At 35.2% G+C, this 16,654-nt stretch overlaps 1 protein-coding gene across 2 annotated transcripts in view; it reads left to right on the forward strand.

Annotated features, from left to right (window-relative positions):
- The window catches only part of klhdc8b (kelch domain containing 8B), a 148,014-nt gene that overhangs the window by 82,364 nt on the left and 48,996 nt on the right, over window positions 1-16,654 (forward strand). For both annotated transcript variants that reach the window (XM_051095962.1, XM_051095963.1), the window contains exon 4: window positions 7,648-7,812. In XM_051095962.1, coding sequence (XP_050951919.1) covers window positions 7,648-7,812 — 165 coding nt within the window. The remainder of the gene's footprint in view (window positions 1-7,647; window positions 7,813-16,654) is intronic.

The raw sequence follows: 16,654 nt of genomic DNA on the forward strand, positions 1-16,654 counted from the left end.
AAAGTTTCAAGGATGTTCTGAATGTTCTTCATGGAACCACCAATGACAATAATTATCTTTATTCTTAAGAGTGAATCTTTCCACAAAAGGTTCTTTATAATGGAAAAAAGGTTGTTTAGATTATTCAAATGTTTTTCACTCTAAGAAAACATGTTTTTTTAAAGAATGATTTACTGAAAGGTATATACTGGAACCCAAAATGGTTCTTCTGTGACATCACTGTAAAAACCCCCCCTTTATTTTAAGCGTGAATGGTTTAATGTGGTTAAATATTTTTCATGCAGAACGAGTCACTGTTACAGGGAAGCCGGCTGAGTTCTGTTTGGCCTCGGATTGACCTAACAGCGTGAAACACAGCGTGACATTAGATCTTATGCTAAGACAGTATTTTGCTTGTCACATTGTATGATAAATCAATCGCAGCATAAATTGTATCCAGGCTCTATAACTATACGCAAAGATTGCTGTAGTTTAATAATTTGTTTTTCAGTTATCTGCATTATATAACATATTATAAATAAAATAGCAATTTTTTTTTTCTGTAGACATGTTCCTTTAAAAACAGTACACAGTTATAGCATTCAAGTATATTTTTTTAGCATGAGCAAGATATTATAAAGATGTCAGATATATAAAAAGAACAAGTGCTGTTGCTTTCCTCAGCCCTCAGGGGAAAGAGAAGCTATTAAAAAGGACAGAACTGTTTCTAGAGACTTGTTTAATTTGGATGAAATATATGGCTAGGGACTAGCTTTGACAGAAAGTTGAAAAGTAGTTAAAAAACAAAAAGTTATAGATTTTTTTTTCCTCACTACCAAAGATGTGTGCAGTGCAGTACATGTATGTCATGTCGATGCCTTATTCTGTGAGACAGATTGGTTAACTAGTGGTTGACATTCATTAATGGGTGAACACAGGCATTTGGATTCCATCTGTTGTCTGACAGCTGACACCGTGCCCTAACCAGATTTGATGAGATGTTTCTGGCGACAAGCAATTTATCTTATCGCACTGAACTGAAACTGTAATCTGTCTGATGTAAATGCAATCAAAAGATATTGATGTTTAATGAAAGTGAGTTTTTTGACCAATGAGATTTCACAATGGACAGGGCTAGCGTGAAATAGAAGACAAGCATTCAATAAAATGGCTGTTGCTTATCGCATTTATGAGAAAACCTCTTTATATAAAGAGCTTTTGTTGTTTTATCATGTTATTGTGGGAGGATAGAACAAAGTGTTTTTAACAACTGTGGAATTGCTTAATATATTGCAAATCTTTAATGAAAACAGCCTTGAAACGTCTCTTTGAAGGAAAACTTGAGTACGTTAGTTTCTCAAGCCATTAGATCCTTCTGCACTGTTCAGATATTTCTGTCCTGCTCTTTCTCAGTCTCTTTCATGCTTTACACAGTCTTGAACATGTCAGGCCGTATCAAATCAAACTGAAGAAATCATTTGTGGTCATCAGAGTGAATTTAGTGAAGGAGGATGAAAGTGAAGATGGTGGTCATGATCTTTGAGTGTTGTTTTTTGCTGTCATTTACACACAAGCCTTGAAAGACCTCTTATTCGCTCACTGTCTCCTCTCTTTCTGGGGTATTAAAGGTGATGTAATAGGTGTGTAATTTTTTGCTGCTAAAATACTTTCTCCTTTCACAGTCACTGAAAATTTTAAATTGACCGTTCGCCCCAAAAATGAAAATTCTGTCACTGTTTACTTGCCCTCGTATTGTTCCAGACTGTATGCTGTTATATTTTTGGAAGAACGCATTTTTCAGGAATTGTTTTGCAGCTCTTTATAGTGACTTGTGGCTGTCAAGCTCCGAAAAGGACAAAGAAAATCCTCACCAAAAATAATTTCCACAGATAGCAGGTCGCAGTGAAGAAATAGAGAAGTAAAGTGTGCTTCAGAGTGCTGGAAAGAACATTGTTTTCCACTGCTGATTGTCACTGCAACAGTCTCTTAGCAAACATTAAAAATGATGTATCTACAGTATCTAATTGCTGAACAAATATGAAGAAAATACTTATTATTTGGGCTGTTAATGAGTTCTGAGTGCACACTGGAAACTACATTTACAATAATTTTCTGTAGCAGCACAAAAACATAAGCTGCATTCAAATGCATGTCAGAATAATCAGTTTATATGAGCAACTATCGATGGCACAATAGGCCAAATTTGCATTCATATTTCTGCTAATAACTTTTAAAACATAAGGCCTAGAAGCAAAAAAAAATTTCCTCTGGTTCCGTCTTGAATACATACCAAAATTAAAATTTAAAATTTAAAATAAGAGTTTCTTCAAACTTGCCCTAGATGGTTTGTCCGATTTTTTTTTTTTTTACCAAAATTGGCCCAGAACATTTTTAGACAATGCTGGCCAAAAGTTTGTTGAATTTGGCAAAATTTACGAAAAAATTGACACAAAGCTGTATCTTCACAATGCTTTAGCAGATTCAGACCAAACTTGATAGGTGTTATACCAAGCATGACCTGAGAGCACACGAGTGGCACCTACTGGTCAAAATATATAAATATTTTACATTTTTGTTTATAACTTTTGACCAGTTTAAAAATAGGATTGTTCTTGTTAGATTCAGAGCGGCATATCGAATCAAACAATACCAAATTTTTCTTATGTTTTATGTTTTTTTATGCCATTTTGAGTGTGGACCATTTCGAATTTTGTAGTGAAATATTGTATTTATCAAACACTTTAGCAATATCAAATCTAATTTGATATTCGTTTAGTTTTAATTGACTTTTTATTTTAATTTTAGTTTTAGTAATTTTAGTACTTCAACTTAATCTTATTTCAGATAGTTGCCAAAGCAACATTTCTTATTTTCATCTGTTTTCAATTAGTTTTAAATTAATTCAGCTTCAATTCAATTTAGCTTTAGTTTTATTTAACAGTAACAATACTGATTAAAGAATTATGGTGGAAGCAAATTAGTATTAACCCTGAATTATAACTGTGACGGTCAAATTAATTTGTATGCATTTTCTGTACTGTTGATGAGGAATAGTGATGATGCTTGTTAGAAAATTCTGTTCATTTAGCCTGTTTATGAGGAGACAGGGTTGCATGACCAAGCTACTTTCCCCATCATTTTCTGTGACAAGCAATTACACACCTAATGCACATTCATTGCTCTTCATTTTTCATACAGTTGCACTAAAATGGCTTTGCCATTATCAGGTAGGGTAAAAGAGAGAAATAATTAAGGACTGTCTCAGAAATGACTTGAATGCACATCACTTCATAGTTATGATTTCCGAACACTTGAAGGGGTGCTATTATGTTTTTTCATGTTTTGAACTTTAGTCAATGTGTGGTGTGTATCTTTGGGCATAAAAAAGATCTACAAAGTTACAAATCCACTCCAAAAGGAGATATTTAGTTTTAAAAAAAATCCTTTTTCAAGAACTACAACAAATGGCTCCTTTAGACTACAACATTTGTTTTACACATGCAATGATGTCACAACGCGGACCATTAGAATATCATTATATTAAATCCCACCCATGGAAATTCGAAGTGTTGGAGGGAGGGTAGGGACGAGGTGAGGGATAAGCCTAACTTTAGCGATGCAGCGCGGAAAACCGCTTCAACAAGCCGTGTGCAGTGTGTGGTAAGCGATTTATTAAAATTTATCCTGGCACTCCAAAGCGTTAGAATGGCATAAACGGGTGTTTCTCCTCAGCAGTCCAAAACAAGTCCAATAATATGCATCCATCCATAATAAAAAGGGCAGTTAATAAAGGACACCTGTAGCGAATCGATGCGTTTTTGTAAGAAAAATATCCATATTTAAAACATAAGAATCACTTTAATCTGTCTTGCACTAACAGTTGTACACGGAACTTGCGTCTTTGACAAGGGGTGTGGCTGTACTGAAATACCGTCTAAGCTGTTCGCCAATCACAACGCAGTGGGACAGCTAACTAATCACAACACATTTTGTTTTTCGGAAGGCTGGCCTTGATTAAACCCGCAACTAATCGAGCCTTATGTGCCAGGCTGGGAGAAATGTATTGTAATAATGTAAATTATGTTAAAAATAATACATTTTTCGACCACCAAGCATGAAAGCATGTTCTAGTACACCCCTAAAACAAAATGAAGACTTTGTAAAAGAGCATAATAGGACCTCTTTAAATAGAAGATTCTTGAAAAGGTCAAGCTTTGCAAGTTAGCATGGTCTAGTTACCCCCTGCTGGTAAATGGTGTAACTACATCAAGTGGGCAGCACAAAATATCTTACTTCATTGAGATCCATTCAAAAATGAGTGCTATATTGTGACTAAATAAACTGTTTTTGCAAGGTACATATGGTACATATATTGTATATTGCTATTACAGTGGATTTTATATTTATTTGTTTTATTTATTTATTTATTTATTTTTGAGGGTATTACAAGGACTGCATATGCTCTCTGCTGCCACCTAGTTTACTCCCTAGTATTTCTCTCTATATGTCCCGTTTGTTCCACATTTAACTACAGATAGGTTGCTGTCCCAGAGTACTGCGGATATCTGAGTCAGCAGCTGCTGCAGTCATGCCAAGAGAGAAATACTGACTTACGGAGACTGTATTTAACTAACATACATCCTCTCTCACTGTCTTAAATGCTCCATATGCTGATCATTAAAGCTGTTTCCTCCTGGGATGATCCTGATGTCTTTATTCTGGTGTTTCAATGCCGTAATAACCCGTATGCGCACATCAGTCAGTACTCCCATGCTCTTTCTCACATGCTGTTTCCCCATTGACAGTTCTGTTAAATTATGACTAGCATCAATATCAGGATGCTTTTCTCTTTCACCACTATACACACAACCCTCTCTCTCTCTCTCTCCTTCCATTAGCAGTTGGCTGTGCTGCAGCAGGGCTGTTCTCTCTGCTGATGCTGCATTTCTCTCCACATTCATATTCTAATTTCACTGCTCTGCTGCATTTTTCCCTTGAAAACTTTATGAAGGTCATTCTCAGATTAGAGTTATGCCTTAACTAAGCTAATAGCTGTTTTAAATGCATAAAATTATATCAGAGTGGGATATAATGTAATTTCTCTGGTGATCTGTTTAATTACAGACACATATATTCTAAAATTAGATTAGTTACAGTTTTTCTCTGTTGTAGGGCCTTGAAAATCATTGGGGTCATTTTTATGAAGAACTAAAATCTAAAATCAAACTGATATCAGTTTAATACTTCTTAAGTTACATGCGCGCAAACTTTAGAATAAGAATATTTATGGCACTGAAACGGGTATGTTGAGTGCAGTTGTTTTGACAGAAGGAAACAAGGTACATTTCTATTTTCAACAGTGTTTGTTCTTCAGACATTCCTCTTAAAAAGAAAAGAAGTATCATTTTTATGCAAAGTGACCCACATTTGGTTTTTGACCACTGAAAATTTATACAATTTAAGGCGAGACACTACAGGTAAAGAGGGTAAAAAAAATAAATGATAATAATAATCGTTATCACCTTGCATACCCAGTTGATTTAGATACACTCATAATTGCAAACATTTTTTGTATTACAAGTTTTGTGAAATGTTACATTTAAATATGCAAATGAGGCATTATTCAATGAAATATGTGCTAATTTGCATACACTTCTAGTACAAAAATCTAAACACTGGATGAAGTCAGTTTCAAAATTCTTGTTTAATTTTTTTGACATATTAGAGCATATTAGAGACTCGTTTTTGTCACTCCGTAATTCAGAAAATACTTAGAACATAGAGAAAAATTAAGCAATAAGCAAATTATATATGAACAAATTCCTCTGTAAAACCTTCAGGATACAGACAGGAATAAAAAGTTTGGTGTGTGTAAGTGCTACTGAATTGGAGATTTGTGGCTCATTGAAGGAGAAAACGGGATGTAAAAATATTAGTAGTAATTGAAATCTATTGACATAAATAGTGCTATAAAAGAAACACTTAACAGCGTCTTTTGTTTTTTTTTTTTTTTCAACTAGTCTGAACATTTTATGAAAAACCAAAAAGCGAAAAATCTCAAATTTGACAGATGCTTAAAAAACAGTGTTCTTGACTGCAGTCTCCCCTTAACAGTTTTCTCCTAGAGCCATATTAAAATTTCAGTATCTCTGGAAATGAACCAAAAAGGCCTCTAAAAATGATGATGCTGAAAGGAAAGTTTGTTAAGAGCCAGTATCTAAAAGGGCATAAAGACATCTTTAATACTTCTTGAGTTACAGCCCCATGTTTGAATGGTAACCGTTGACACATAATTTAACAAAGATTGCTAAAGTCAACAAATTTTACTAATAGAGCTGTCAAACTCTGTATAAAAATAACATAATAATGCCACCATCTTTCTGAATTCATTTTTACCCTCCTTTAATTTGGCTCCGAATCTCAGGTGAAAATTGCCATTTTGACCACCCTCTACGAAATAGTGGATTACTCAGTAAATATACATCCATAACATTTAATATTTTGGCTTTCTTCTTAATTTTTGGTATTTCTTTCACCTGAAAAAATCAAAAATTTGAGGTGGGGACCTCTGGATGAGTTGACACAGATAACCCAGTATATTATAAGATATAACTTCTGGGATTCTGTTACTATTCTAGATATATTTTTAGATGAATATGTATGAGTGTTTTTTTTTTTTTTTTTTTAACTATTTTGGAATTAGAAGACAGCACTTGGTGAACATTTATCGTCTTATGATCCATCATTTTCCCTTTTCCAAACAAAGACTAATTTTTCAAACCTATGAACACAAGTTTATATTTGTTTGTATTTGTTTTTCAAAACTCTGAACACAAATTACTCATTTTACACCATTTTGTGCTCGTGTTGAAATCACTAGCATGCAGAAACCATCACATTGTCATCACAGCCTCAGTTAACACACAATTCTCATTATGTGAACATTAGTATGCAAACTACTTCACACAGCAGCCAGAATGGGGCTTGCAAAAATAGCTAGTTCTTGGCTTCAGATGCAAACAATGCAGAAAGTGTTCACATTAGAAGCGTATTGAATGTAGTCGCTGCCATTCTTTTAAGTGCCGACATGACTGCTTCTAAAATGTAAATCAATATATGATGAGGCTTGGTTTTTGAGTAAAGTTTGTGGTTTGTAAAATTCAGTTTTAATTTAATACTGATATATTTGTTATAGCACAGCACATGTGTTTTGGATGCTGTTGTAAGTTGGTTTTTCACCAGGGAGATTTGAGTAAATGTGTTTCAGCAATTGAGTACAAAATGTGCAATACTGTATGTATTTTAGGTAGAGCTATAATAGAGAAGTTTGTGGGGAAGTTCAAAGGTTTGGGTCAGTCATGGGAACACATTCATTTTTAATGTTCAGAACCCTTAAGGGAAGAGAACAAATGTGGAGTGCGAGGTTTAGAGGTGGAATTTAAGTAAACCTTAAAATAGCTGGAGCTCAGGAAAAAAAAAGAGCACGTCTCTAGAGATTCTCCACTCTGGCACAGAGAGAACATTCCTAATTCAGGCTAGTGACTCAGTGCCACTGCTCTGCCATTTTCTGATTTGTGTGTTATTAATTTGTTTAATAAGGGATGCGGGAGACTTGGATACAGAGTTCAAATTAATTTCAGACACTCTCTTTCTCTCTGTCCTTCCCAGATGGCAAGGTGTATGCGTTGGGCGGGATGGGAGCCGACACAACCCCTCAGGCCTCAGTGAGGCTGTATGAGCCGACAAAAGACCAGTGGCTGCCCCTCACCTCCATGCCCACCCCGCGCTACGGAGCCTTCTCCTTCCTGCGCGGTAACAAGATCTATGTGTTGGGTAAGCCCTCATAAAATTGTCTCATAAATCTGAATAATTTGGTTGTTTGTCAGAGACACGCTCCTGGTTCCCTAGGAATTATAAGACATGACCAAATAATACAAAAGGGCAGAGAGACAGAAGAGTCTAATGTGAAAACTTTTGTTTAGCCTGAAAGGGCTTCATAATTTAAATCCCAAGCTAACATACAGTTGTTTTTTTTGAAGAAAAAAGAGAACTAATCTGATCTTGACAGCTACTGAACTTGAACTGTAGCATTTTTCATTTTGATATAGTTTTTCAACTTTGTTTGTATTTGAACTCTTTCCAACGAGTGTATGATTTTGAGATCCGTCTTTTCACACTGAGGACAACTGAGGGACTCACACACAACTATTACAGAAGGTACGAACACTCACTGACGCTCCAGAAGGAAACAAGATGCATTAAGAGCTGGAGGGTGAAAACTTTTGAACAGAATGGAGATGTGTACATTTTTCTTATTTTGCCTAAATATCATATTTTTTCATTTAGTACTGCCCTTTTTCCAAAAGACAAAATAAATTAAATCTACCCAGATCTTCAAATTTAAAAAGTTTTCACCCTCCGGCTCTTAAGACATTGTGTTTCCTTCTGGAAACTTTTAAATGGGGTCATTTTTATGAATTCAATTATTATTTTCTCTTGTGGACTATATGTAAACATCTTTCATGGGAAATATCTGATTCAGGTCAATACTAAATAAAAAATAACGTGCATTTTGTATGATCCCTCTTATTTTGGTAAAATAATAAACATTTTACAGATTCTGCAAGGTGCGTGTAAACAACTGTACATACACTACTGTTCAGTAGTTTGGGGTCAGTAATCCTTTTAATGTTTTGAAAGAAGTCTCTTATGCTCTCAAAGGCTGAATTTATTTAACCATGCAAACAGAAAAAATGTAATAAAATATAATTTATTCCTGTGATGCAAAGCATCTAAAATAATTTTTTAGGATTCTTTTATGAATAGAAAGTTCAGCTGCATTTATTTGAATTTATTACATCTTTTGTAATTTTAAAAATGTTTTACTGTCACTTTTGATCAATTTAATGTCTCCTTGTCGCATAAAAGTATAATTTTCTTTTAAAAAAGTCTTACAGACCTCAAACAGTGGAGTGTGTCTATATATATCAACAACATTTATGGTTTTAACGGAATGGAAATGTGGGTCTTCTCTCTAGGGGCGCTTAGCAGACGGTGTTCTAGACTAGCCAATAATTATAATGTAACTTATTTTCCATGTCAGACTGTGTCACAATATTCTCCAGGAGCAGCAGATGTGGTAACAACACCTGGTAATTGTTCATGCCGTGCCGGGGCTGATAAGAACCGTGAAGTGGAGTCATTTCTCATTGGGGGGGGAAGTGAAATCTGCACTGCAATATGCTGCAGGGATGTGACGCTTTACAGCAGAGCTGTTCAGTTCTTACCTCAGTGTTGGAAATCACAAAGGGGCATTGAATGGAAATCTACACCGCAGGTTCCCATGATACACTCTGTCCCATGATAAATTCTATCCTATAAAGAGACAGCCCTCGGCTGCAAGTTACTGCTGTCACTTGCCTGTTTTGGGCTGAGTGAAAGAGACACTGACCATATGTGGCTATTTGCTACTCTGTGTGTTTGTGTATGTGTGTGTGTGAGAGAGAGAGAGAGCGGAAGAGCATGTTTACTTATGTTTTATATACAGATAAACATAAAGTATCCACTTTATTCTTCAATGCGGAAGCTAAGCTTATGGGGCAAGACTTTTGGTTCATTAGCTGCTATAAGGAAATAATGAGAAAAATAACAAAGTGCAGGAAACAGTAAAACTGTCTGCACTACAAACCAGTGTGCTCATAATTAAGATAATGCATTAAAATAATAAGGCAAGACACAACAATTTGCAATATCAAGCAGCAAAATGAGCTGTTTTGTACAGCTAAAAATAGCTGGACATGGATGAGACCAGAAACCAGACCCATAAAATTTAAAAACTTATGCTTTTACAGGAAAAATAAGGTGGGTTGAGATAAAATATTGTCCTCTGAAGTTAGAGGTGAATGTGTGTGTGTCTGAAAATGCATGAATTGGTACAATGCAGTGTAAGTTGATTTGCATAAAAGCCTCTGCCAAATGTGTACATGTAAATGTCTGAGTTTGGTGAGCATTTGGAGTGGTTACACAGTGTGTATCTGTGAGTTTGATAGTTAGTCAGAGTGTGTTTGTGCCCGTGGGTTTGATGAGCATGTGGAGTTGTCAGTATGGGGTCTTGTTGTGCCAGATTTGTCCTCTTTCTAACCTCTCTGCACTGTGAGACTGTTCTGTTCAGGTCAGACACAAAGATCAACTGCCCTCTCACTCTTTGAGAAGTCATTAAAACTCTGCCTCCCTACACAGACACACTAATGAGGACATACTGTAGATTTTTTTTTGTATAGGTGTAGGCTGGATATGGCAAGAGTGATGGGCAACATCACCTTCCCATGCCAACATATGATTGATCAGCCTGGTGAAGCAGACGTGCCCTCATTACTGTTACACACCTGGACTTTCAGTCCCTCACAGCATAGAGAACTTCTGTGTTTCAACTCAATGTGTGTGATTACGACAGAACTTTAATACTCAATATTTTCTGAAATTTTGTCAGTAATGATAATTAGACAGTATTTTGCTGAGGGTGTTATTGTGATATTTTGGCAGGTTTAAACTGCCATGGACGGCTGATTCCCAAAGCTTTTGTTATTCTTAATATTCTGTGCGGTGGTTAGTTTGCAGGAGTAAGAGAAATTAACATTTTTCGAGTTTAAATTGATTTTTACCTTTATAAGGCCAATTTTCTCTGACCTAATTAAATGTATGTATCATCTTTTGTGTCAAATTCTTAAATTTAATCAATACATTCAAATAGTAAGACACGATAAGGCTGTTACCTATCACATGAAAATTGATTTTCATTTTCGAAATACAACAAAAATAAGAACTATTGTGTCTAAAAATGTAAGTTACTTCATATTAACTTCTTTGTGTGATATTAACTATATCATGATATAAATATAAGATACATATAAAGGTCATACAGGTGCATTTTTGCCTGATTAGCTTGAATTTTGGGGGAATTCTTAAAGTTTTTTTTTTTAGACCTAATTATGCAGTGAAAGCGTGAACTCTAAATGTGCTTGCGTGGCAGTCTAACCTACATCATGTAGTGTATGCATGCACACTCTGAGTGTGTTTTTGTTTGGTTTTTGAATTATACTCGATAATGATGAGTCAATGATGATGATTTCAACATGAAATGTAAAATTTACTTTTATCTGAAAAGGGGACTTTGGACCACTGAGCAGCAGTCCAGTTCTTTTTCTCCTTAGCCCAGGTAAGATGCTTCTGACGTTTCTGTTTCAGAAGTGGCTTGGTAGCCCTTTTCCTGAAGACGTCTGAGTGTGGTGACTCTTGATGTGCTGACTCCAGCTTCAGTCCACTCCTTGTGAAGCTCTCCCAAGTGTTTGAATCAGCTTTGCTTGACAGTTTTCTCAAGCTTGCAGTCATCCCTGTTGCTTGTGCACTTTTTCCTACCCAAATTCTTCCTTCCAGTCAATTTTGCATTTAATATGCTTTAATACAGCACTTTGTGAACAGCCACTCTTTTCAGTAATGATCTGTGACTTACCCTCTGTGTCTTTTTGAAATAATTTTTTTAACAATATTCTAAATTTTTGAGATGCACCTCCATATTGCACACCCCAAGTTTCAACTTATTATCTAGTCTCATTTGGTTTAAATTTTACACTAAGGCTTTTACGAATCACATGAAAATTGATTTTCATTGTCGAAATACAACAAAAATAAGAACTGTTGTGTCTAAAATGTAAGTCACTTAATAATAACTTCTTCGTGTGATATTAACTATATCATGAAGTAAAAACTACAGTAAAGAGTTTGTTTATTTTAACTGTTTATGTTTAGCAATACAGATTTTTCCAGCTAACTCTAAACTCTCATTGTGTTTCTTTTTTCTGCACTGATTAATGCCAAGTTCAGTCTTGAAACTAGATGGTGCAGGCTTATGGGATGTTAACGTAAACTAATGATATTCACAGTGGTATACTACCTGGCACAAGCTGATTGGTTCATGTTGCATATGTGGCCAATGAGCTCGCTGCTTTAGATTTAAAAGGCTGGTAGGCTTTCACTAGAGCATTTTGCAGCATGCTTTTTTACCCTCCACCTCCCTAGCTCCATCTGTGTAGATTTGACTTGAGTTATTACCTATGCTATTCATGCAACAGCAGTAAATGTTCAGTACTCAAAGCACTGTATCGGCGTATGTATTGGGAATAACAAGTTCATGTACTTGTTTCGTATAGCCGCAACAGCAGCAGCAGTAGTAATCTTCTGAGAGTTGTCATGATAGAAATTTTATTGGAGTTTGATAAACACCTTTTCAACCCCTCAAAACCTTAACAACTCATGAAATTATTAGAAATTGAGATGTGATGTGTTAAGTGAGTGGAATGGGAAGAAATAAGGATATTTTCTCTCTGGACTCACGATTCTGGTCTGCTTTGACACAGTTTTGTCTTGATGGTTAGACTTAAACTCATTGATTTGACATCACAGGGAATAATTCATTCAGAGTCTCTCTGTATGCAACCCTTTGCTTATGTGCCTCCTTGCGGTCTTCATCATCATTCTTTCCTACTATCGCTGTTTTTCTCTCTACTCCTCACTTGTGCTCAAAGGGCTACTTGCCTTTGTGTTGCTTGTCATGATTTAGATACAGTTTGACACTCAAGAAAGTTTTGCATTGAAGTTTTGCCTGGTGACAGCAGTAAAGTTAAGTAACTTAATTCAGTTATTTGTCGGGCTGCTGGACCACAAATAGAGGCGCAGTAAAATCACATTAAGGCCAAGAATGAGGAATGAGCCTCTATCACAGAATGCTCATTTAGTTTTGATTTACTTTGGGATGCGCCCCGCAAGGTCTATCATGAGCGCAGACACTCGATCACACGTCACCCAGATGCACCACGCTGTCTCCCCAAAATAAGATGCCTACTGTGCGTGCTAATATTGTTACCTCTGGTGCAGACAGGAGAACGATGTGACCCCATTCGAATGTGAGCTGAAAAAATATTTTCAGAGAAAGTTTAAGGCTGCTTGAAGGTGTTGTTTTCATGAAGCTGGCTAACATGCACCTGTCCCTCGAAGACCTGTCCCTCGAAAGACATGTTCACATGCCATTTGATTTGCTAAACGATATGATTCAGTGGGCTTTTCTCACATTTTTCGTGGAAATTTTAAAAGAAATTGCACAGAAAGGATTTAAACGGATAAAATGTGTAAAAATTAAGGGAGCTGAAAACACTACTCTTATTTTTAGCTGTAAGCTTTATCAAATTAGCCAGTTCTGCAGTTGCAGATTCTCCATGGACCTAATCAGAGATAGAAATCATCAAAACATCTCAGTTTACCTCCTCCTGCTCTTTCAGAAAGTAATGATAGCATGATAAAAGGTGGAGTGTGAATTTTCTGTTACAAAACAGAATTGCAAAGATAATGTTTTCGAACAGGTCTTGCGTCTACCGTTTTTAATTAGTACTTTTATTAAGCAAGGACACATTACATTGATCTAAGGTGACAGTAAAGACGTTTTAATGTTACAAGAATAATGTTTAACTGCTGTTATTTTGAACTTTCTGTTCATCAAAGAATCCTGAAAAAAAAAATGCAGCACAGGAGTTTTCAGGAGTTCAAATAAAGTTTTATCTTTAAAAAAAAAAGTTACAGTGTTGAAAAATACAATATTAAGTAAACTTCATTAAAAACGTATCCCTCTAACCCTCTAACACTTGCACTCTCTGTTATACGGTAGTCAACATTTGAAGTGGATCAAACTATTTAATCAAAGTTGTCCTATAACAAGAACAGGTATTGTTTTGGTTTTAGGACAACTTTGATGAAAGGTTTTGATCCACTTCAGATGTTGACTATTTCTATTTTAACTACTTGTTTTTATTCATTTTTTAAAACTTATCCCTCTAACCCTCTAACACTTACACTCTCTATTCTATGTCTATTCTATATACTTGTTTATTAAAAAAAAACTTATCCTTCTAACCCATGTAACACTTGCACTGTATTCTATTTCTATTCTACTTGTTTTTTATTTAAGAAATATCCCTCTAACCCTTTAACACTTGCACTCTATGCTATTTCTATTCTATATACTTGTTTATTAAATAAACTTATTCCTCTGACCCTCTAACATTTGCACTCTCTATTCTATTTCCATTCGATCTACTTGTTTTCTGTTATGTGTTATAAAAAACCTAATCCTCTAACACTTGCACTCTATTCTATTTCTATTCTATCTACTTGTTTTCTTTAATTTATTATAAAAAACGTCATCCTCAACCCTTGCACTCTCTATTCTATTTCTATTCTATCTACTTGTTTTCTGTTATTTATTATAAAAAGACTTGATCCTTAACACTTGCGCACTCTATTCTATATCTATTCTATATACTTGATTAACAAAAAACTTATCCCTCTGATCCTCTAACATTTGCACTTTTTATTCTATTTCCATTCCATCTACTTGTTTTCTGTTATGTATTATAAAAACTTGATCCTCTAACACTTGCACTCTATTCTATTTCTATTCTATCTACTTGTTTTCTGTTATTATAAAAACTTTACCCTCTAACACTAGCAGTCTCTATTCTATTTCTATTCTATCTACATGTTTTTTATTTATTTAAAAAATCCCCCAAACCTCTAACACTTGCACTCTCTATTATATTTCTATTCTATTTATTGATTTAAAAAACTTGTCCCTCTAACACTTGCACTCTTTATGCTATTTCTATTCTAACTGCTTGTTTTCTTTGTTATAAAAAAACTGGATTCTCTAATACTAGCAATCTATTCTATTTCTATTCTATCTACTTGATTTTATTTATTTTAAAAAATGTCCCTCTAACACTTGCACTCTCTATTCTTTTTCTTTTTTATTCTATTTCTATTTCTATTCTACTTATTTATTTATTAAAAAACTTGTCCCTCTAAACCTTTAACACTTGCACTCTATTCTTTCTATTCTAACTACGTGTTTTCTTTTATTTATTATAAAAAAAACTTGATCATCCAACACTAGCATTCTCTGTTCTTGTCTCTTTTTTTTTTTTAATAAAAAAAGAAATTGACACTCCAACGTTATCATTCTGTATTCTTTTTCTATTCTATCTTCTTTTTTATTTATTATTAATAAAGCAAGCCTTGCTACGTGTACTGCATTAGATTAACTGGGACTTGTCGCAGCACTTACATATTATTGCTCTTTTGTTGGTTTGATTGCTTATATTGTCTTCATTTGTAAGTTCCTTTGGATGAAAGCATCTGCTAAAATGAGTAAATCTAAATGTAAATATAAGTGCATCAATATAGTATGTATGTTGTTATAGAGCAGACGTACATTTCATCACTCAATTTTATACATTATGTAACCAGTTTCCTGCTCCGTCTCTCTATCCACCTTTGGGGGTTTGACATGAAATATGTTGAATACCCTGGCTGTAACATATTGAAGCTCTCCTTGTTTCATTGTTTTTAAATTCAGATTTACCGACAGTCAGAGTATGTGTGTGTGTGTGTGTGTGTGTATGTGTGTGTATGTTTTACTAGATTCTGGCTGCACAGCAGCCGTCTGTCTTCAAATCTGTCTGTGGATGGGTTTGGCCCAATACCAGCCGCACTTCACTCAGCTCAATATCTCGCCCATGCACGTCTCAGTTGAATCCACTCGTGTATTTGCCCTGTTCCCCTCAGCTAATTTCTCATAATTCTGACCATGGAGGCTTTAATGATTGAAGGCTGAAAGAGTTGAAAGAAGTTAATTAAAGGTGCCCAGCAAAGGTCAAGAGAACAAGTCCTCTTAAATGGACTGCTGTAACCACGCTTCTTCGTCCTTAAGACTTCTCCTCTATCTGTTACTTTCACACTGTCTTGACTGCATTTCCATTTTCTGGCCTGCTTTCTCCATCTCTTCACTTTCCGCATTGTTCCTCAGACAGGTTCTTTCTCCCCTCCCTTTGTTTTCTCTTGTGTGTGTGTTTTCCCTGGCTCTCTGTTCTGTCCCAGAGGGCTCTCAGTAATGCCAAAGCTGGGAGGAGATCAGTCACATTGTGAATGCATAGTGAAGGAAAGAGAACGTGCAAGTGGAAAAGAATAAGAGGGAAAAAATTGAAAGCATACCTGAAACGTGACAGCTCTCACATACATAAGCGTTGCTACACACCCTAGAGTTGTAGGGTTTCCCAGAGAGGTTTATGTTTGTTGTAACTATTTGTTGTATAGATCAGTCAATCTCAATTGATTTTGTTTCAGAACAAAGAGTAAACATTGGACATACTGTACAATAAAGTAGCAACCTAACTAACAAACTAAACAAAACCCTAAAACAAAAAAAATGTATTGTGCAGGTAATAGAAATGTTCTTAAAATCACTGAAATCAACAATGAAATTTGTTGTTGTTTGGCAGTATTGACAGTATTGGTTTCTAAAAGTCTAAAAGATTTTGATGGTTTCATATTCTTAACTAGTAATGTTTTAATGCAGTGTTGTTTGTACTTTTTATTATTTTTTTCTAACCTTGTTTAGTTTTATTTAGGTTTTCAAGGATGAGGACATGTCCTCTCCATGTTGGCATCTGCCTAATTTGGCTGCTTTTACTTTGTGACAGATGCTTTAGTACCAAAATAGCACACAGTTCTATTGACCCTTTGCAGGGAGTTTGATTGACAGGTGATCTGACCAATCATAATGCAGAATATG

The sequence above is a fragment of the Labeo rohita genome, chromosome 23 (assembly GCF_022985175.1).
Source record: "Labeo rohita strain BAU-BD-2019 chromosome 23, IGBB_LRoh.1.0, whole genome shotgun sequence".
NCBI lineage: Eukaryota > Metazoa > Chordata > Actinopteri > Cypriniformes > Cyprinidae > Labeo > Labeo rohita.